General features: G+C 40.0%; 2 protein-coding genes across 2 annotated transcripts; one reads left to right on the top strand and one right to left on the bottom strand.

Moving 5' to 3' along the window:
* Positions 1-12,995: 12,995 nt before the first annotated feature.
* On the top strand, positions 12,996-18,515 carry LOC120010143 (the record flags this gene model as incomplete). Its single annotated transcript, XM_038860854.1, has 4 exons — positions 12,996-14,189; positions 15,537-15,637; positions 18,236-18,331; positions 18,440-18,515. Coding segments are annotated over 4 exons (1,467 nt in total), but the record flags the coding sequence as incomplete, so codon positions are not given.
* Positions 18,516-20,567: 2,052 nt separating this feature from the next.
* Positions 20,568-21,926, bottom strand: LOC119980534 (EPIDERMAL PATTERNING FACTOR-like protein 6). Its single transcript, XM_038823269.1, has 3 exons — positions 21,634-21,926; positions 21,407-21,453; positions 20,568-20,991 (listed from the first exon to the last, which is right to left on the bottom strand). The coding sequence occupies exons 1-3, from the start codon at positions 21,743-21,745 to the stop codon at positions 20,749-20,751; spliced, it is 402 nt and encodes a 133-aa protein (XP_038679197.1). The 5' UTR covers positions 21,746-21,926; the 3' UTR covers positions 20,568-20,748.
* Positions 21,927-23,474: the final 1,548 nt, after the last annotated feature.

Below are 23,474 nucleotides of genomic sequence, written 5' to 3'. Positions count from 1 at the left end.
AATGCGTCGGCCAACTGTGTGAATGAAGCAATTTGCCCTTCTGGAAGATTAAGATACCACTTCAAAGGAGGTCCCACCAAGGTTGAACTAAATCCTCGGCACATGCATGCTTCATGCTTGTTGAATGGGTATGATACCAAAGTCAATCGCTGACTGTATTGATCCACATGATCTTCTGGGTCAGTGGTACCATCATAAGGTTTGATATGTGGTATGATGAATTTCTTTGGAAGCTCTTCCATGGCAATGGCATGAACAAATGGAGATTTGAGAAAAGTGCGATTTTTCTTTATAGGTGGTGGCATGCTGGGTATCCTGAAAAATGCTGACTCCATTTCCTCCAATCTTTTGTCAATGCTTCGCTGCGTCGCAATTTTTGGCAGTGTTGTGGTTATATTTGACCATGCACTAACTGTTGGGATAGCTGAAGATGAAGTTGGTATAGGAAATAACGGTGCCATGGAGTGTGCCATTGGCCTTAGGAATTGAGTTGACGTCGATGCCAATGATGGTTCTGTCTGATACACAAATCCTGGCAAAGGGACACTTGCGCTGGGAATTTGCGTTGTTTGTCCATCATTGATTCAAACAGAAGTACTTGGGACAGTACTTGCAGGAATGGTTCTGGTTACGTGAGGACTTGAAGGTTGATTCATAAGATCAAGTAGCTTTTGATTTTCTCTTCGAATAGTCAAGTTTTCTTGCTCCAATTGTTGGACCCTTCTTTCATGTTCGTCGAAGCGTTGAATCAAAGCTTTCATCTTCTCGTTCACAGCATCGTCCCGTGAATCTTCTGAGTTTGCCATTTTGATAATACTTTCCCCCTATCTGGCGCACCAAATTGTTGATGTAAATTATCGACAATCGAATTGTTGAGAGTGAGTGGGTAAATATAAAACAAAACAGAGAGATTTTACGTGGTTCGGCTTTGAGCCTAGGTCCACGGTGCAGAACGATGTGATATTTTATTTATCACTTGTGATTACAGAGTGAGTAAGAAATCAAAGTCTTCCCCTCCCAGCCTCCCTCTCCCACTCTCCTAATGAACTCCTTTTATGCTTTCCTTGAGCAGTTACCAGCAGTTGTGGCAGTTAGAGAAGTTCATAGCAGTTTGGAGCAGTTTATGGTAGTTTGGAGTAGTTTGCAGCAGTTTCGGCTGTTACCATTTAATGAGGAACTGCCTTATCTTCGGCTTCGTCCCTTAGTTATTGGTTCGGCCTCATTGGTATCGGCTTTGTATTGCCTTTTTAAGACCAAGTCCTTTTTGGACTGTATATTCTGATCTGATTGTTGTTGGGCTTCGGGGCCCTAACCTCTGTTGGGCTTTTATGTTGTTGGGCTTCTATGTTGTTGGGCTTCGGGGCCCTAGCCTCTGCTGGGCTTTTATGCATTTGTATTGGGTTGAACAGGACCCATAATTTGTTGAGGTTGATCTTGACCCCTACACGGACTATGTAAATTTTTTTGTTGATAAGCGCTGAGGGTTAAAACTGACTCTATTAGTCTGTTTAGTGTTTGTAGTTTAAACTTTAAAGCATGGTGTTTTAGGTAATGAATCAAGTATGAATTCTCTCTATTTTTTGTAGTTAAAGGTGGTTCTTTCAATTTAGTCGAAAGTACATCAACAGGATGGTTCTCGGTCATGGCCCTCTTGGCATAATTCATTGTTCGGGGAAGATTTTGGACTATGTCTATTCCATTATCTTTATTGGGTTTTCAAGACAGATGCAGTAATTGTTTTGTTTTCTGGGTTACTAATTACTTTTGTTGGTTTGAATATTTTTGGTGGGATTTTGTATTTTGAAGCAAGGACGGAGTTAGGATTTGAAGTAGCAGGGGCTACTAGAAGTTGATGGGGGTCCGGGGGCAATGCCCCCGAAATTTTTGTTGGGGTTATTTAAAACATTAAACAGACTAGCTGGGCATAGGGCACGATTCATGCCGCACGAAGCATAGCCAATAAGGGCATAGGGCATTGTAAATTGCAATCACCAGACGCACAAGAATGACACAATTCGAAGAAGTTGTGTCGCTGTGAACTGTGAAGGATTTAGCTTAGCTGGGCCTTAGTTTATTGAGATGTGTTAGTGTTAGTTGGACCTTAGTTTATTGATATGTTAGTGTATTACCTGGGCGTATATCTATTAGGATTTATTGTGTATTTATCTTTTTTTTTGAAAGGCTCAGAGGCCACACACACGCTAAGCCATGCACGAGGGGCATGAAGGCCACCACAGCGGATGGAAAACTATCCAAATCCCAAATCCCCTGGTGAGAATAGAACCCTGGACCTCAAGGTTTTGGGCAGACAACCTGACCAACTAGACTATCTCCCATTCTCGTGTATTTGTCTTTTATTTGTGTACATATGCATGATGTATGTATATATATATATATATATATATGCATAAGTATAATTTTATTTTTTTTGAAATTCTGTACTAGGCTACAGCCCAATGCAGTCCCCCACCTCTGCCCTTGTTTTGAAGGAAGAAGTGAAGAACATTTGTGTCTGTTTAGTTTATGATTTTGGAATAAAGTAATAGTATATTAGTATATGGTGTAGTAACCGATTTTCGTCCGGCCAAAAATACAAAACTATAAAAAAAATATAAATATAAAAACAAAAAAACAAAAAAGATAAAGTGGTGGAAAAGTAAAAAAAAGGGGAGGAGAAAAAGGGGAAGGAAATCGGTGGAAAAGGAGAAGAAAGGAGAGAAAAGGTAGGGGAGAAAGAGAGAAAAAGTTGGGGGAAATTGGGTAAATAAAAAAGAAGAAAAGGAGAAAGAGGGGAGAAGAGGAAAGAGGAGAGAAAAGGGAAGAGGAGATCGGGAGAGAAGAAGGAGAAAGAAGAGGAAAGAGGAGAGAAAAGGGAAGAGGAGATCGGGAGAGAAGAAGGAGAAGGAGGAGGAAAGAAAAGAAAATAGGGAAGAAATCAAGAGAGAAACCGGAGAACAAGAGAAGAAGAGAAAAGAGTGTCTCCTCCTTTAACTCTTGAAGGTAATATTCAGCACACATCTTTGTATCTCTTTATTTTTCTTTGATTCCATCTTTGATTCATACTTTGTATCTCTCCGACTTGGTTTCTTTGGTTTCTATGATTTCTTAGGTTTCATGTGTTACTTGTTCTATATGTCCAAGTTGCTGGCTCGGATGTTCGTTTAGATGGCCTATGTTTATATTGTCTATATGTTCTTGTTTACATGTTTGTTTGATTATATTGGCTCTTTTGGATCTGTTTATATGGGCTCTTGTTTATATTAATCTGTTTATATGGATCGCTCCTGTTTATATACATGTGTATATTGTTCAGGTTTTTAGAGATGTTTACATGCCTGTATTCTGTTTATACTAATGATGAACTGAGATGTTGTTTGAGTTTGTTTTGATCTCTTTTGCGTGTATGGGTGGTGCATATATTGTCTTAGTGCATATTATATATATATATATATATATATATATATATATATATATATGGTGCCCGTGTGTGAATGTATATGTTGTATGTATATATATGCATTTGTCAGTGTATATATATACATATATATTATATATATATTGTATATGTGCTTGTATATGTATATATTCCAGTTTGTATATTTGTATATATGTGTTGTGTGGGCATGTTTATAATATATATAGACTGAATTTGATTTGAGTTTTTATGACATTTGAGCACAATTTTGACCCCCCATTATTTTGTGTTTGATGTTGGGGCTTGGACTGGGCTTGAGCCCACTTGGGCCGAAGGATACTTAGAGGATTTGGGCTGGATTGAAGCAATGGGCCTCGCGGGCAATATTGGGTTTTTATACATTTGTATAAATTTCATTTTTAATTTTATTATTTGTCATGTATTCTTGTAAAATGTAAATCTTGTAATAGTGTAGCAAAAATAGTGGATGTAAAATAGAAAATGCATACATGATATTTTAGGATGCTAGAAGCATATAGAAATTAGGAATTGATTTTGTGAATAATGATTGCATTAGAATGCATGTTTAGAACTTTGATTTCTCACACTATGCTATGATGCTTAGATGTATGTTAGGATTGTTTGAATGCAATGAAAATAAATGCAACGCGTTAGTCATTGGATTAATCCAAGCCGTCTCACATTAATAAAACACATCAAGATTAAATTATGGAATCCTTATGTTTTCTTTAAATACCAAAGAGCCTTCAAGATATTGGGGTTCCATTGGCATTCATTGAAAACATTTGGATTTCGTGGATCCTGAAAGCAAATGTGTTTTTAGGGATTAGGAGAATTTATTTACGGACTCAACGATGAGTTTAAAGATATTTGACCCATTCAATGAGCCATAAATAGATTCTTTCTTTTCTCATGAAGAACATAATTGTGAGTAAGACTTAAATTGAATATTCCTTGATTGTGGGCCCTTTTGGTACATCAACCAAGTCCTCAAGAGTCCCTTCTTCCCAAATATCCAAACCCACTCCAAGTGCTACCTTATCCAATCTTTGGCCAAGTCGGGAATGGCCCCAATGATCCCGTGCACCTTGTTCTCCAAACCACTCCAAGTGGATTTTTCATTTACATTCCAATAAGACCCATCAAAATGGGATTTTCAAAAACAAATTAGAGTCAAATAGGAAAACATTTAAAGGTAACCGTTTTCGGGAGTTGTGGGGTGCCTAACACCTTCCTCATACTCAATAGACCCCCTTGCCCATTTTTCTCGTAGACCAGAACGGATGTCCAATTGCATCCTAAAAATCAATTGGTGGCGACTTCATTTTTTTTTCAAGCCGGTTGCTTCAGCTGGCGACTTCACTGGGGACAACGTTGTTGTACCAAAGGGGTCAGGCCTTGTTGTTTTGGTGTTTTCCTATTTGGTTGATTTGTTTATTTTTGTACATGTTTTTTTTTACATTTTGAGGAATCTAATGTGTTTGTTCATGATTGTAGATAAAATAACAGGTTTTTTTTTTTTGTGTTTCATAAAAATTGGGTGTTTGTTGAGGATATGGTATGATTCTCCCGCACACACATCACTATTCACATGCACACAAATGGCCCATAAAAACCGGGTCCTACTAGTGATTAGTGAGGGTTGATCTTTGCTTTTGATGGATTTTGTCCTCACGCAAGCAAGGAAAGACATCCTCCTGGATTGACGTCCCTTCAAGATATTGGGGGATGGGTTCCACTTCCAGATATGGGGTGTGAACTAACCTGATCCAGTGGCCTCTCGCGTAGCCGCGTTATAGTTAGAAATGCCACTCATATGCACATTACATAACCCTAGATCCGGTTCGAGACCTTCAGAAATTGGTAGGAACCTGATTTTGTTAGGAACAATGGGGGATTCTCCTATCCTTAACTCCATTTATTTCCTGTACATTTAAATACCATGTACCTTTATTCCTCATTTACATGTTTATATGTATTTGATACATACCTGTATGTATATATTCATCAAACCATACATGTACATGCCTTATACACTTGCCATGAATATGTTAGCCTAGGTTATGATACTTGCCATACGTGTCCATATATGCTTGCATGTTTGTTAATCACTCATACATGTTCATACATATCTTATATTCATCCTTTTCATGCCCCCATGCATTCACTAGGCACATTCTTTGCAATTGGACAAGAGGATGTTTGCGGGAGCAGTGATAGGAACCAGTGACATAAGACGAGACAACCCGTGGGAAACTAGAGATGTGTTGGAGAAATTGCAGGCAGAACTCGGAGATAGTTTAAAAGACGATTTACCATTGGGAATTGTTCGGAAGACACAGTTTCAAGAACAGGCACCACCAGGGTTAGCACAGTTTTGGGAGGCACAAAGTGATGAAGCACGCAGTAATTTTGGGAAAATTTATGGACGTATTGGGCATCTATTAACTGTCAAAACACCGGTAACTCTTCTTCAGGCTGCTGTGCATTTCTGGGACCCTGCATATCGCTGCTTTACTTTCAATACAACAGATTTGTCTCCTTTATTAGAAGAATATGGACAGTTGTTGGGATATGATCCACATGTGAACAAGGTTTATAATCCGGAGGAAGTTACTGATGGAAGGAAGATTGTTCACCGTCTTTTACAGATAGAGCATACCAGGACTCCTGGAAAGGATAAAGGTAATATTTGGGTGTTTCCAATTGACAGGCTTGTGGGTTTCGCTCAGGGGAGGTTTGCAACTCCGGAAGGGCAGATGGCTTTTGCCCTTGCAGTGTATGGAGCAGTATTATTTCCTTGTGCAGGAGGATATGTAGAAAAGAACGTGATTAAATTGGTTCACCTTGTCAAGTATGGTACCAATCCAATACCTGCAATGTTATGCGAGACAATCCGGTCCCTTAATCATTGTCGCATTCAAGGAGAAGGCAGCTTTCGGGGGTGTTCGCAATTATTAGGACTCTGGTTGGTGAGTCACTTAAAGTACCCAAAAAGAATTGGAGCTCCGATGATTGTATTTGAAGATCATACCCGGATGCTTAGAGATCCCATTCAGAATTTCAAGATGGCCGAGATACAATCTAATGTACCAGCTGTTGACGTGTGGAGACAATTCCTAGAGGAATTAGAACCGAAGGAGACATTTGATCGAGCAACATGGTACAAGCCCAAAGGTTTACTTTACAGATGTGGTAACTACAACTGGGTGCCTTTGGTGGGACCATGGGGAGGTACCAGTCAAGCACCTGCAATGTTCTTGCGTCAAGAGGCTGGCAATTTATGCACGCCAATTACACATGGCTTGTGGGAGTTTGAATTCGCGCATGGAGATGAGAAGGCGAAATATCTGTCTCACCAAGTGTTAGAAGCATGGAAAAGGACCCACATAATGGAGCGCGGAAGGCTTACTGCAGACCCGGAAGGGAAGTATCGATACGTGCAATGGCTCCAAGGAAGGAAGAAGACTATCACCCAGTGTCATAGCTTTGTTAGCATGAAAAAGAAAGAGACGATACCTGGTGGAAATGAAAATTCAGGTCTGGAAATACCATCAAATAAGCTTGAGGAAGCAGTAGACACCTTGATTGCTGAAGAGGTAGAAACAGCTCAGAATTCCTGGAGAGAAAAGTATAACAGATATAAGAACAAATGCAAAAAACTAAAAAAGAAGGTCCATGGGGAGAGGGAAGCCCGAGAAGTAGAAAAAGGACAGTTTGATGCACTGAAGGAAAAGTTCTCGAAGCTACAGAAGAAGATGAAGAAAAGAAAAGAGAAGGATGCAGCAAAACATTGTAGGACACAAGCAGAACTTCAAGAAATGCAGGAGCACATTCAGAGGCTAAATGAAGAACTTGCATCTCGGAAGGAGGACGCTTATCAACTGCAATTGCAGATGTATGTAGACAAAGAATAGCAGAGAAGAATAGAAGCTGAGAAGAATAGATTGACAGACCAGATGAATGAGATGCTTGAAGAGAACCAGCAACAGATGGAAGGGATCACAACTTTAAGGGAACAGAATGATTATTTTCATTCAATGCTGGAGGAGGTCCAACAGGAGCAGACAAGTACCAAATTCAAAGTAAGGTTGATGATGAGTCGCTTGATGACCCTATCAGAATGGGCTGAGGTTTATGAACGACGTCTGCAGAAGTTGAGTTCCAATCCTATTTTGGAAATGCCAGAGTTGACACAAATATGGACATTTTTGGAAAATTTGAAAAGTGACTTACAGGAGCTTCAGAGGAGGTTGGATGCAATCCAAGCAGGAGGTGCTGTTATGGTTGAAATTCCGGTTGTTCAAGTGGACTGAATCAAATGTTTCTTCTTGTATGCTTTTAATGAATGAAATGAATAAAAGAAGACAACCTTGTTTTAATCCTCTTGTCCAATTACAAAGAAATCTAGGAAGCACATAAACCCACAATCATGCATATGCATAGTTAACAGATCTGATTAACTAATAAATGTTTCTTTCATCATGAAGGTGGCACATAAGAAAGAAAAAGCACCAATTCATTCATATCACCGTCATCCTTATCGTACCAGACTACAGTTGCGAATTGCTAGAACGATGGAGAACGAACAGCAGAAAGAGCTGATCCAGAAGCAGAGCCAGGAAATTACAGATCTGAAAGAACAAATGGCTATGTTGATTACTCAGATGTCGCAGCTTATGAAAGGAAAAGCAGTTGTAGAAAGTTCAGCACAGAAAGGAGAGCCCCTGCTTCAGCTTTATGACAACGCGGCAATGAACTTCTCAGGAAGTGCGCCGGTAGTTGGGCCAGCCCGGGATGGTGGATTTCCATCACTGGATTGCCAGCAGAAAACATATGTCATGCCCGTAGAGGCTAAAGGGGAGCAAGGAAGAGGTCTTACTATGGAGCAATACAAAAGGATGGAGAAATGGATGAATTCAATGGAAGGATTTGGGCCTGTTGGTGCTTTAAGTCCCTATAAGTTATGTCTGGTGAAGGATTTGATCATTCCTCCTGATTTCAAGCTTCCGGCTTTTACTCTCTTTGATGGTACTGGAATCCCTCTAGATCATCTGACCATGTATTGTCGGAGGATGCAGCCATATGTTCATGATGAAAAGATATTGATTCACTTTTTCCAGGAAAGTTTGACGGGGAGTGCAACTCGGTGGTTTACAAGCTTAGATCCGTCTACTGTTGAGACCTGGGAGGATCTGGCTAACTTATTCCTTAAGAAGTATGAGCATAACATGGAGAAGGTCCCTACCATCTATGATCTTCAGTGTACTGTCATGAAGGAAGGAGAAAGTTTTTGGGATTGGGCCCATAGATGGAGAGACTTAGCATCCCAGATGCACCCTCCATTGGCGGAACAAGATCTGGTTAATGCATTCATTGACGCACTTCGAGAGCCTTATACTTCAAAAATTGCTGGAGGGGGGCATGCAGGTTTAGGAGAAATGATTCGAGCAGGGGAACGTATTGAGAGATGCATGCAAAGAGGAAATATTAGCATTAGCGTCCCGATGCTTGAGAAACCAGAGTATCAGAAGGGAGGGAAGATGAAGAAGAAGGAAAACGAGGTGCATACCGTTAATTACAGCAGCAATCCCACTTATGGGTCTCCCACTTCTGATTACAGGCCGCGAAGCAATGCTCCCAGGCTGTCTAGTCCATATAACCACCACCTAAACTCAAATTCCTACCCGCCACCTCAGCATTCTTATCGACCACCTCAACAGACTTACCAACCACCTCAGCAAGCTTATCGACCACCTCAGCAAAATTACCAGCCACCTCAGCAAGCTTACCAACCACCCCACCAAAATTACCAAAACTTTGAAAATAACCCTAGACCCCGAAGGCAGATAGAGCAGTTCGCTCCGATACCCATGACTTATGCCCAATGTTATGACAAGTTATTGTCTAATTCAGCTATTGCACCTATCCCGGGAGGAGGACCCCAGAATCCACCTTATCCTCATTGGTACAACCCTGAGGTGACGTGTGCCTATCACGGGGATTCGCCTGGACATTCAATTGAAAATTGTCTGACCTTCAAGAGAATTGTGCAAAATATGGTCAATTCTGGATGGTTGAATTTTGATGGGATCAGGAAGCCCGATGTGACCACTAATCCTTTGCCGGATCATGGCAATGGCGGTACCAATGCTGTTGAGGGTTCCGTTGAGTTTAGGAGGAAAATTGCAGAGGTAACTATGTCTTTGAGTTTGGTGTTGGATGCTTTGGAAAATGAAGGACTTATTAAAAGAGAGGAGTTGGACTTGACGTTGAGATACGATGGTTATGATGAGTTGAAGACTTGTGAATTTCACAAAGGCGTTGAGGGACATTCTCTGGAGAATTGTTTTCAATTTCAAGCAAAGGTGCAAGATTTGATTGATAGCAAGAAAGTAGTATTTGGTGTGAAGTCAGGGTGCCTGAATGCAGTCAATGTTATTGGGGATGAATTCTATAAAGGACCAAGGCCTGGTGGGAGGACGAAGCCAATTGTTTTGCAGTACTTTTTAGAAGATCAACCGTTTGTCAAAGGTCCACATCCTTCAAAGCCTTCTTACGTAAGTGATAAGGCTGTTCCGTGGGTATACGAGAAAAATGATCTTGAGGTTGCTGTGGATAATATCTCAGGGGTGAGTAGGATAACCCGAACTGGACGGGTTTATTCTCGAGAGGAGTCAGGTGACCCAATGTCAGGAGCGGAAGCTGAAAGGAAAAGGAAGGGCAAGGACGTTGTAGGAGCGGAAGAGAATTTGAAAGATTTGAAGAAAGATCATATTGTATGTGAGGAAATTAAGAAAGCAGTGACTGATGTAGAAATTCAGGAGTTTCTGAAGATTGTCCGTCAAAGCGAGTATATGATTGTAGACCAGTTGAAAAAGACCCCGGCAAAGATTTCCATCTTAGAATTAATCATGAGTTCGGAGCCACACCGTAAAGTGTTGTTGAGAATGTTGAATCAGGCCTATGTGTCAGAAAAGATACCGACAGAATCTTTTGACGGGATTGTCGGAAATGTGCTCGCAACTCACTTATTATCATTTACTGAAGAGGAAATTCCAGATGAAGGGATGGGCCATAACAAAGCGTTGCATATTTCGGCCATGTGTAGGGGTTTTGAAGTGGCAAGTATTTTGATCGACAATGGATCGTCGTTGAATATCCTACCAAAGGAGACTTTTGATAGGCTGCCAATTGACAGATCATATTTGAAGCAAGTACTAGTGGTGGCTAAAGCCTTCGATGGAACCAAGAAGGAGATAATGGGGGAGATCGAGGTCCCTTTGGAGATCGCGAATGTTACATTCAATGTCCCCTTTATGGTGATGGATATATCGCCGACTTACAGTTGCCTATTAGGTAGACCGTGGATCCATACTGCTGGTGCTGTACCATCGTCTTTACATCAAAATCTCAAATTTGCTCACAGAGGAAGAGTTTATATTGTTAAGGGCCAGTCGGAATGGATGGTGGCTAGCGTTTCAAACTCACTCCATATTGATGCGCCCCTGCAGGGGATTGAAAGCTCCTTCCAGTCCTTTGAAATTGCTACTGCCAGTTTTGTGAAGGAGGAGCAGCTTCTGGTGCAGCCTCGTTTATCAAAAGTGGCTAAGTTTATTGGAAGAATTATGTTGAAGATGGGATTCCGACCAGGGGGAGGTTTAGGCAAAGAGGAGCAGGGGATAAAGAAGCCAATAGTTGCATTGAAACAAGCTGAGCGCTGGGGTCTTGGGTATAAGCCAAGTAGAGCTGATAAGACACAGATCCAGGCTGAGAAACAGGCAAAACGGATCGCTCGTTTTGAGGGCCGAGAGCAGGATGTTCTGAAAAATTCAATCCCCTGGCTTTATGACAGTTTCGTGTTTGGAGATTTCCTGGAAAAGGTCAATCCTCTCAATGCAGGGGCAATTCCAGGGAAATTGATCCTTAATCTTCCTGTTGATCAAGTGGAAATGAGTCGAACTGGGGCAAATTTTGGAGAGCTGTGTGAGCAGTTGGAAGGTTTTCATGTTGCTTTTATAGAAGAGGGTCAGAACTTTGCTGCTAAGTCTTATTATGTCATCCCTCGGCCTCCAGGTTTTGAGCTCAACAACTGGACCAGTTTTGAGTTGCCAGTCTCGATCAACAGCCTTCAAGAGTAATCTCCATATGCACTATGATCTGTGGTCTAGCTCACGGCCACTGATTGGGTTTTTGTAATGAGCATGTCTTTACTTTATCTTTTGATGAATTCGCATAGTATGGCCTTTGCATGTTCTCATGTTTCTGATGATTCTGCTATGCTTATCATAAATAAAAATCTTTGCTCAAAATTCTCACATCTATTCACCTTATTTCACGCATCATTTCTAAAAAATCCAAATCTCACACATTCCATTTTAACAGGACTGAAATTGATGATAATAAAAAAGATGAACCGAATGAACCAGATTTTGGGGCACCCATTAACAATGTTGAATCTGATTCTGACACTGAGGATGAATTTGAGATGTCACCAGAAATGTTAAGGCAAGTTAACCAAGAGGAGAAGATAGTTCAGCCGCATAAAGAAATAACTGAGGTTGTTAACTTGGGAACTGAAGATCAGAAAAAGGAGGTTAGGATTGGTGCAGCTTTTGAAGGAGGAGATAGAAAAAGATTGATAGGTTTGCTGCATGAATATCAGGACGTTTTTGCATGGTCATATCAAGATATGCCAGGACTTGATACCAACATAGTGGTCCATAAATTGCCATTAAAACCAGATTGTCTGCCGGTGAAGCAAAAGTTGAGAAGATTGAAGCCGGAAATGCTTTTGAAGATTAGAGATGAAGTAAAAAAGCAATTTGATGCAGGATTCCTTGCTGTAGCAAAATACCCTGATTGGGTTGCAAATATCGTACCAGTCTCGAAGAAAGACGGTAAGGTTCGGATGTGCGTGGATTACAGGGATCTTAATCGGGCGAGCCCGAAAGATGACTTTCCTTTACCCCAAATTGACATATTAGTAGACAATACTGCTAAACATTTTGCGTTCTCCTTCATGGATGGATTCTCAGGATATAACCAGATTAAGATGGCACCGGAAGATCAGGAGAAAACTACTTTCATCACTTTATGGGGTACCTTTTGTTACAAAGTCATGCCATTTGGTCTCAAAAATGCGGGAGCTACTTATCAGCGAGCCATGGTTACTCTGTTTCATGATATGATGCATAAAGAGATTGAGGTGTATGTGGATGACATGATTGCTAAGTCAAAGGAGGATGAAGATCACGTGATTAACCTGGAGAAGTTGTTCAAGAGGTTGAGAAGGCACCAATTGAAGTTGAATCCCTCGAAATGCACATTTGGGGCAACCTCAGGGAAGTTGTTGGGTTTTATTGTCAGTAGAAGAGGTATTGAAGTAGACCCGGATAAAGTGAAGGCGATTATAGAGATGCCGGCCCCTCGCACCGAGAAAGAAGTCAGAGGTTTCTTAGGGAAACTCAATTACATTGCAAGGTTCATTTCACAGTTGACAACTACGTGTGAGCCAATTTTTAAGTTACTTCGGAAGAATAACCCATCAGAATGGAATGATGAATGTCAAAGTGCCTTTGAGAGAATTAAACAGTATTTACAAAATCCACCGGTCTTGATGCCTCCGATTGCTGGGAGCCCGCTTATTCTCTACTTGACTGTGTCGGACAATTCGATGGGGTGTATGTTAGGGCAACATGATTCATCCGGGAGGATAGAGCATGCAATCTACTACTTGAGCAAGAAATTCACTAGTTGTGAGGCAAACTACTCCATGTTGGAGAAAACTTGTTGTTCATTGGCATGGGCTGCGCATAGGCTCAGGCAATATATGCTTTATCACACTACTTGGTTGATCTCGAGGATGGATCCGATCAAGTATATTTTTGAAAAACCATCTCTTTCGGGGAGGATTGCAAAATGGCAGATGCTGTTGTCAGAATACGATATTTTGTATGTTGCTCAGAAGGCAGTGAAGGGAAGTGCAATAGCAGATTACTTAGCAGAGCAGGCGATTGATGACTCTCAGCCTATGAATCCAGGGTTCCCAGATGGAGAAATCCTGTCCTTAGAGATGGAGAGTCGGAAAGATATGGACAGATGGGTTATGTTGTTTGATGGCGCTTCTAATATCGTTGGTAATGGGATTGGGGCTGTGCTTATTTCTCCAGAAGGAAAAGTTACCCCGTTTACTGCTAAGCTTTATTTCAACTGTACCAATAATGTGTCCGAGTATGAGGCCTGTGCCATGGGAATTCAAGCTGCTATTGATGTTGGGATTAAAAAGCTTCAGGTTTATGGTGACTCTCAATTGGTGATCAGGCAATTGTGTGACGAATGGGAAACCAGGGATGCCAAGTTCGTCCCGTATTATCAACACATCAAAAAGTTGATCAAATTTTTTGACTGTGTGGAATTTGATCATATTCCAAGAGAAGAAAACCAGATGGCAGATGCTTTGGCCACCTTTGCAGCCATGTTTGGTTTGGACCCTCGAGGAGAAGTGGAGGTTATCAAGATTGAGAAACGTGAAATTCAGGCGCACTGTTTGAATATAGTAGCAGAACCTGATGGCAAACCCTGGTATTATGATGTAAAACAGTATTTGGAGAATGGAGAATACCCTCCAGAGGCCTCAGATAATGACAAACGCACCATCCGAAGACTCTCAAGCTCTTTTTTCTTGGATAAAAATGTATTGTATAAGAGAAGCTCGGGATTTGTGCTTCTTCGATGCGTGGATATTGATGAAGCCAAGCAGATTATGGAAGAGATTCATGAAGGAATATGTGGCACTCATTCGAGTGGATATTCAATGGCAAGGAAGATATTGCGAGCCGGTTACTATTGGCTTACCATGGAAAGAGATTGTATTAGATATGCAATCAGATGCCATAAGTGCCAGATTTATGCTGATAAAACTCATGTCCCAGTGAACCCTCTGCGGGTATTAGCAGCACCTTGGCCCTTTTCAATGTGGGGTATCGATGTTATTGGCCCTATCGAGCCCAAAGCTTCCAACGGACATCGTTTCATCCTGGTTGCAATTGATTATTTTACAAAGTGGGTGGAAGCAAATTCTTATGCTAAAGTGACAAGTAACGTTATCGCCCGATTCTTGAGAAAAGATATTGTATGTCGCTATGGGGTTCCCGAAAGGATCATTACTGATAATGGCACGAATTTCAACAGCAAGATGGTGAACGATTTATGTGAGCAGTTCAAGATCAAGCATCATAATTCATCTCCTTATCGTCCCAAGATGAACGGGGCTGTTGAGGCAGCTAACAAAAATATCAAGAAAATCATCCAGAAGATGACAGAGAATTACAAAGATTGGCATGAAAAGCTTCCTTTCGCTTTATATGGGTACCGGACTTTTGTGCGTACATCCACTGGTGAAAGTCCTTTTGCTTTAGTATACGGGACAGAGGCTGTTCTTCCCATTGAAGTAGAGATCCCCTCGATAAGAGTAGTGGTGGAAGCCAATTTGGATGAGACGGAGTGGGTCCGAACTCGTTATGAACATCTAAATTTTATTGAAGAGAGAAGATTAGGGGCACTTTGTAGAGGACAGCTTTATCAAAGACGAATGATAAGAGCACATCACAAGAGGGTGCGCCCTCGTTGTTTCAGAGAAGGGGATTTAGTGCTAAAGATGATTCAGCCACCTCAAAAAGATCACCGTGGAAAATGGACTCCTACCTACGAGGGACCATATGTGGTGAAGAAAGCATTCTCTGGTGGAGCAGTAATTTTGACAAGGATGGATGGAGATGATTTGCCTCACCCAGTAAATGTTGAGGTTCTCAGGCAGTATTATGCTTAAAAAAAAAAAAAAAAAAAAAAAAAAAAAAAAAAGACCCGCTAGAGTGAAAACCTGAAAGGGCGCTCTAGGCAAAATTAGGGACAAAATAAGAAAAATCCCGCTAGAGTGAAAGCCTGAAAAGGCGCTCTAGGCAAAAATTAGGGACAACAAGAACTTTTATTGGAGTGAAAACCCTCACGGGTACTCTAATTATGGCTGCAAGAAAGGAGGTTGAGACACGAGTCTGTTGGTTGTTAACTTGTCTTGCATTGACATTGGTGCGGAGTACAGAATCGACCTCGCAGTTGCCAGATTGGAGGACAGTTATTTGGGCAAGCACCCAAAACTGGGGCAGTTCTTGGGATGCTCTTTAGGCTATCATTTGTTTGTTCGTTAAACAGAATGAGAAGTTTGTTGGCAAAAATGGAGGACTCAGAGACAGTCTCAGACGAGTCAGATTTGATCATTGTTAATTGGGTGCACACCAAAACTGGGGCAGTTTTGGTGGAATCTTTGAATTATTACATATTTCATCTTGGAGAAGTTGGGTTTGTCCCTTCTTCCTTTGACTTCTCTACATTCTTGTACATACCTTTGTCAATCGGCACTCGTCCTTTCAATAAAAATGGTGAAGAAATTCATTTCTGTAGTTTTGTCACTTGTGGCATCTGTTTTTCATACCCCAACTCCATTCTCAATCCATGTTCCAAAAAGTTATCACCTGCATTCATTAATTGACATGCATGGCTATACTATTGAATTTATCACTGATAAAGTTTTGACAGGAAATGTGGAATATGCATTAGGACATTACTCTTGCTAGGAATTTGATTGGATTTTGGCATCCTAAGCTGGAAAGGATTTGAATAAAAGATTTGAAGCCGAGGTAAGCATTAGCAGGAAAGGGAAGATCATAATCATGTGACGCGCACAACGAAATGAAAATAAATCCAGATGAATTGGCAGCCTTGAGCTCAAAAGTGGGCACACATGCAAATAAGCATAGAAGAAGAAAACAGATAGCTGAAGGGTTGAGTTTGGGAATGAGCGAGAGCCTTTGCTAATCGGCATAGAGAAGATACATTGAAAATCCAGAGTCAGAAAATCAAACCCTACAAAGAAGCAGATTTGTTCTAGCAATTCGCAACTGTACGCGTGACTGAGGACGGCAGAGCCTTGAGAGAGCATGCATTCACTCGTTAATGAGACAGCCATATTTGAGCAAAATAGGTCATTACATGCATCATTTTTGCATATGGTTTGTCCTCTTTGTATTATGGCAGGTTTATGCAGAAGATACCGCTTGGACGTAGTCATTCTCCTCAAATCAAAGCATATCATCTGCTCGAAACATCTTTCTGTCAAGGTGAGATTACAAAAAACTCCCGAGCAGCTTTTCTCAAAAAAAAAAAAAAAAAAAACAAAACAAAACAAAACAAAAAAAAAAAAACAACAACAACAAAAAAAAAAACAACAAAAAAAAAAAACAACAAAAAAAAAAAAACAAAAACAAAAACAAAACAAAAAACAAAAAACAAAAAACAAAACAAAAAAAAACAAAAAACAAAAAAATCTGTTTTCAGCCAAGTCGGGAATGGCTCCAGTGATCCCGAGCAATTTTTCTCAAACAAAAAAGCATTGGCCAAGCCGGGGATGGCCCTATGATCCCGTGCACATTGTCTTTTTCAATTTACAAAACCCACTCCAAGTGGGATTTCATTCAAGCATTGGCCAAGCCGGGGATGGCCCTATGATCCCGTGCACGTTGTCTTTTTCAATTTACAAAAACCACTCCAAGTGGGATTTCATTCAAGCATTGGCCAAGCCGGGGATGGCCCTATGATCCCGTGCACGTTGTCTTTTTCAATTTACAAAAACCACTCCAAGTGGGATTTCATTCAAACATTGGCCAAGCCGCATTGGCCAAGCCGGGGATGGCCCAATGATCCCGAGCACACTGTTTTTTCAATTTACAACACCCACTCCAAGTGGGATTTCATTCAAGCATTGGCCAAGCCGGGAATGGCCCCAATGATCCCGAGCACACTGTTTTTTCAATTTACAACACCCACTCCAAGTGGGATTTCATTCAAGCATTGGCCAAGCCGGGAATGGCCCCAATGATCCCGAGCACACTGTTTTTTCAATTTACAAAACCCACTCCAAGTGGGATTTCATTCAAGCATTGGCCAAGCCGGGGATGACCCCAATGATCCCGAGCACACTGTTTTTTTCAATTTACAAAACCCACTCCAAGTGGGATTTCATTCAAGCATCGGCCAAGCCGGGAATGGCCCCAATGATCCCGAGCACTTTTTAAGCCAAGCCGGGAATGGCTACAGTGATCCCGCGCATCTTTCCTTATCCTTTCCGTACGAAATTCGGTTAACTACACCTTTGTCCGCCTTTTACTTCATAAAAGACATACAAAGGGGGGCAGCTGTAGTAACCGATTTTCGTCCGGCCAAAAATACAAAACTATAAAAAAAAATATAAATATAAAAACAAAAAAACAAAAAAGATAAAGTGGTGGAAAAGTAAAAAAAAGGGGAGGAGAAAAAGGGGAAGGAAATCGGTGGAAAAGGAGAAGAAAGGAGAGAAAAGGTAGGGGAGAAAGAGAGAAAAAGTAGGGGGAAATTGGGTAAATAAAAAAGAAGAAAAGGAGAAAGAGGGGAGAAGAGGAAAGAGGAGAGAAAAGGGAAGAGGAGATCGGGAGAGAAGAAGGAGAAAGAAGAGGAAAGAGGAGAGAAAAGGGAAGAGGAGATCGGGAGAGAAGAAGGAGAAGGAGGAGGAAAGAAAAGAAAATAGGGAAGAAATCAAGAGAGAAACCGGAGAACAAGAGAAGAAGAGAAAAGAGTGTCTCCTCCTTTAACTCTTGAAGGTAATATTCAGCACACATCTTTGTATCTCTTTATTTTTCTTTGATTCCATCTTTGATTCATACTTTGTATCTCTCCGACTTGGTTTCTTTGGTTTCTATGATTTCTTAGGTTTCATGTGTTACTTGTTCTATATGTCCAAGTTGCTGGCTCGGATGTTCGTTTAGATGGCCTATGTTTATATTGTCTATATGTTCTTGTTTACATGTTTGTTTGATTATATTGGCTCTTTTGGATCTGTTTATATGGGCTCTTGTTTATATTAATCTGTTTATATGGATCGCTCCTGTTTATATACATGTGTATATTGTTCAGGTTTTTAGAGATGTTTACATGCCTGTATTCTGTTTATACTAATGATGAACTGAGATGTTGTTTGAGTTTGTTTTGATCTCTTTTGCGTGTATGGGTGGTGCATATATTGTCTTAGTGCATATTATATATATATATATATATATATATATATATATGGTGCCCGTGTGTGAATGTATATGTTGTATGTATATATATGCATTTGTCAGTGTATATATATACATATATATTATATATATATTGTATATGTGCTTGTATATGTATATATTCCAGTTTGTATATTTGTATATATGTGTTGTGTGGGCATGTTTATAATATATATAGACTGTATTTGATTTGAGTTTTTATGACATTTGAGCACAATTTTGACCCCCCATTATTTTGTGTTTGATGTTGGGGCTTGGACTGGGCTTGAGCCCACTTGGGCCGAAGGATACTTAGAGGATTTGGGCTGGATTGAAGCAATGGGCCTCGCGGGCAATATTGGGTTTTTATACATTTGTATAAATTTCATTTTTAATTTTATTATTTGTCATGTATTCTTGTAAAATGTAAATCTTGTAATAGTGTAGCAAAAATAGTGGATGTAAAATAGAAAATGCATACATGATATTTTAGGATGCTAGAAGCATATAGAAATTAGGAATTGATTTTGTGAATAATGATTGCATTAGAATGCATGTTTAGAACTTTGATTTCTCACACTATGCTATGATGCTTAGATGTATGTTAGGATTGTTTGAATGCAATGAAAATAAATGCAACGGGTTAGTCATTGGATTAATCCAAGCCGTCTCACATTAATAAAACACATCAAGATTAAATTATGGAATCCTTATGTTTTCTTTAAATACCAAAGAGCCTTCAAGATATTGGGGTTCCATTGGCATTCCATTGGCATTCATTGAAAACATTTGGATTTCGTGGATCCTGAAAGCAAATGTGTTTTTAGGGATTAGGAGAATTTATTTACGGACTCAACGATGAGTTTAAAGATATTTGACCCATTCAATGAGCCATAAATAGATTCTTTCTTTTCTCATGAAGAACATAATTGTGAGTAAGACTTAAATTGAATATTCCTTGATTGTGGGCCCTTTTGGTACATCAACCAAGTCCTCAAGAGTCCCTTCTTCCCAAATATCCAAACCCACTCCAAGTGCTACCTTATCCAATCTTTGGCCAAGCCGGAAATGGCCCCAATGATCCCGTGCACCTTGTTCTCCAAACCACTCCAAGTGGATTTTTCATTTACATTCCAATAAGACCCATCAAAATGGGATTTTCAAAAACAAATTAGAGTCAAATAGGAAAACATTTAAAGGTAACCGTTTTCGGGAGTTGTGGGGTGCCTAACACCTTCCTCATACTCAATAGACCCCCTTGCCCATTTTTCTCGTAGACCAGAACGGATGTCCAATTGCATCCTAAAAATCAATTGGTGGCGACTTCATTTTTTTTTCAAGCCGGTTGCTTCATATGGCTATGTGGCTATGTGTTATATTGTTGGACCTATAATTAGTTGCAAGTTTGAACTTTGAATGTGCAAGTTATGGTTAATTGGTTATGCAGCAGGAGCAATTCTTTTCTTTTTTTTACCTCTTTTAATGTCAATTTGTCACAGATTTGAGATTGCAAGTTCAGTTATGCAATATGCAGGCACTGGCATGCACAGATGCACTTCAGCAGGAGCAATTCTTTTGTTTTACTTGTTCTGTTTACTGTTTTAAATTTTAATGTCAAATTGTTAATTTGCACTTCAACAGATGGGCTCGTTGTTTTGTTTGCATTGGCCCTATTAAGAATACCGATTTACTCAGAACCCGATCCGAGAAATTCGATAACCCGATAATCCAGTACCCCTTAATAGGGTTACCGGACGGGTCAACACCTTGTCAAAAAAAAAATCGAACCAGGTCAAACCTGGTCTAATAACCCGGTACCCCGTCCGTTGAACACCTCTACAAATTTGTGGAGTTCAGAAGTTGGGAATGTATTCGGATATAGACTTCGAAGAGGCCCATTTAGCCAACTATGGATCCTACTAATTTTGGAGGCTCAGTAATTGGTTTAATGCAAATCATGCTACATATTATTAGTCATGTATATTATACAATAAAAGCATATATTATAAATAATTAAGAGGACACTATACTTCGTATTCATCTCAATAATCAGGACAACCAAAACTAACTAGACTAAACTAACCTAATATTGTTGTCGATCTCCTACTCATGATCATAACCTTATGACAAAGCATATATGTAAGGATCGGAAAATGATATACATATATGAGCATATATGGTGGATATTTATGGCATGTATAACCTATTGCCACATTTGCACCTCCAGGCCTCCGGGTAATACTCGGCAGTCACCGGCGTTCCTGGTGGCACCGGCACATGAACGGCCTTACAAGGCGTGCACTTGCCGCACTTTGAGTTGCAACGAGGTGGCGACGACCCTGGCCCGCTCAACAACCTCCTACTCCCGGTCCCGGAAGAAGACCCCAATTTACTGTCTTCTTGTCTCGGTTTCTTGTCAAGTTTCTGTTCCTGTTTGTTAAATCAAAAATCATGACCGTCCAATAATATATATTGCTTATTAAAACAAGGCTCACGGGAGGACGTAGACATGGGGTTAGGGTTGGTGGGGCAGGAAATGCAGAGAAGACGACAAACAGATGCTGAGATCGAATCTAGTGGAGCGGAGTCGGTGGTAAATGGGTTGGCTAAATTGCAACATAAGTGATGTGCGCACCTCTTCATCAATTTTTTTACTATTTTTTTAAAAAGAAAAAAGAAAAGGTCTTGTGCCCATCTGCTGCTGCGGAAATGGTACTTTCCTTGGAATTAATTTAAAGACCACTACTTATATAATTGATTGTGTGTGACTAAGGTTAAATATAATTTTGGTGAATCAAACGAAATCATGTATATGTTGTAAGTTGAAAATTATACACAAACTCACCTGAAAATACAAATCAGCTTTGCCGGACATTGAAGTAAAACTGATATCTGCACACACATATATATAACACAGAAAGAATGAGATCATGAGTAAATACATAGAATTATTTGCTACAAAGAAAGGGATTAAACTAAAACATGGGACAAGACCTATCATGAATGAACTAATTAAGGAGAAAATTAAAAAGAAAGATGAGTATAGAGAGAAAAAGTGAAAGTTGGTCTGACCAAGACAGCATGTCATGGTTGTGGTGAAGAGTACGAAAATGACGAGACAGTAAATGAGAGATGGTCGGGTGAAGGATGTTTGTGATCTCAGCTTCCAGCAGTAGTGCTCCATGTAAGAGAGAGATCTCTGACTCTCCCTAGCTGGCTTGCTCTGAGTGGGGGGTGGCTGTGTGTGTATGTGTTTGGGATGAGAAAACCTTAATTAGGAGAACCAGAGGGCTAAGTACTCGTGTTTGTTTCCAGGGAAGGTAATATGTTGTGTGTTTTTTTTTTTTTGGGGGGGGGAGGTGGGGGGGGAAGAGAAAGAATGGGAAATCTTAAGAGAATTGTGGCTTCCTAAACTTTACCATGTTTGGGTCTTGGACTCTCTCTGCAGCCTTTTCCGGAAGCTGCCCTCAAATCAATTCTTCAAACCCAAGAACCCAACCTCAAATGGTTTCTGCAACCATTTCTTGGCTTTTTATCTTCTATCAATTTTCTTTCTAAATTTGAACTTCTTTGTCCGAATAAAAAATGATAATATAATAACGATAATCAACGCCTGAACATTATCATTTTTATTTTTTTTTATTTTTTTAATGAATAACTCATTCAAGACACAACTACATTGAATCGGGCCCTATGTGGTAAATTCGGTTAATATATATTGTGATTGGTGCATGGACTGAGCAAATACAATTGGACTGAACAGAGGCACTAGCTAGCCATGAGTGTAGATAAACATGATGATGAACTCATTATCGATATTAGTCAAACATACTTATTAATACATAACACTATAGCAATATTCTTTGCAAGCTACATTGTCAACACACATTACTTGAAAGATTCTAAAGGCAAGAAGGTATAGACAAAACACACTGTATCAGTATGTTTGGTTTAGGGATTGAGACACAACTTCAAAGGCTAGTGCACTTCATCTGGTCTCTTCATTGATGACTTTTTCAGTTCTTGTTGGATTTTCTAATCCAAAATTTCCCCATGCATGCGTGCGCAGTTTCTTCACTAGCTACTAGCTAGCTCTAGAATTCCAAGACGCTTTATCTAGACTTAACTTGTTAGCGACTGTCAATGGATAGTATTGCATGTGTGGACTTATCTCAAAAAAGTTCCGGGACAACAAAAAAGTGAAAGACTACTTTTATTGCGTACAGTATATAGTAGTATATATATCATATCAATGTTTTGATTTCAAAAACTTTGCTACCATGCGTACAAAATATCAGAAAAATCTATCAGAACTGGTCTATTGCAATAGTTTATTTGTGTTTGAGAGCGATACCATGTTGAATTATTACCAAATTGTAACTTTTGATTGGCCAGGGCACTGATATTTAGGTGCTAATTAACAATGGAGATATACAATCCAACGTAGTACTGCTACCAGGCGCATCTATGATTGGTTTAATTAGCTTTCACTAGTATGATGAAACAGATACAACTCTCAATCCTTACGTTTCCTAGCTCTCTTGTGAGAAGGATCGATGTGGACATCTCAGGTTTTTAGAATAATAATTAAGTCTGTATGGTATATATAGGTAGCCTAGCATTGGGTTTGAACGTTGAATATATACACACATACATATATATATATATATACATGCGGACGTGGAGAAAAGGAAAGGTAGTGTAAGTAACGTTTGTTGCTATTCTTTTGTCCGAGAAGCCAATATTATCAAATAAATGAAATCCCTTTGCATTGCAGATGTGCATGTGTAATGTGTTGCTTTCTTCTTTCCTCTCCTTGGTAAAAACAACCCAATTGTCTCCCATCATACACTATCCCAATTCCCAAACATAAAAATTATTCAAAGCTCAATAAAATTGACCATTGCCTGGGG

The sequence above is a fragment of the Tripterygium wilfordii genome, chromosome 2, assembly GCF_013401445.1.
Source record: "Tripterygium wilfordii isolate XIE 37 chromosome 2, ASM1340144v1, whole genome shotgun sequence".
NCBI classification, from domain to species: domain Eukaryota; kingdom Viridiplantae; phylum Streptophyta; class Magnoliopsida; order Celastrales; family Celastraceae; genus Tripterygium; species Tripterygium wilfordii.
This window is presented reverse-complemented; position numbering and strand designations above follow the sequence as displayed.

Bases quoted from the DNA above. Each gene is read 5' to 3' on its own strand.
- LOC119980534 (XM_038823269.1), bottom strand. From the start codon at position 21,745: ATGGAGCACTACTGCTGGAAGCTGAGATCACAAACATCCTTCACCCGA. The intron at 21,454-21,633 runs GTCAGACCAACT...ATGTGTGTGCAG, and splicing joins AACCATGACATGCTGTCTTG to ATATCAGTTTTACTTCAATG. The intron at 20,992-21,406 runs GTGAGTTTGTGT...TTTAACAAACAG, and splicing joins AAGCTGATTTGTATTTTCAG to GAACAGAAACTTGACAAGAA.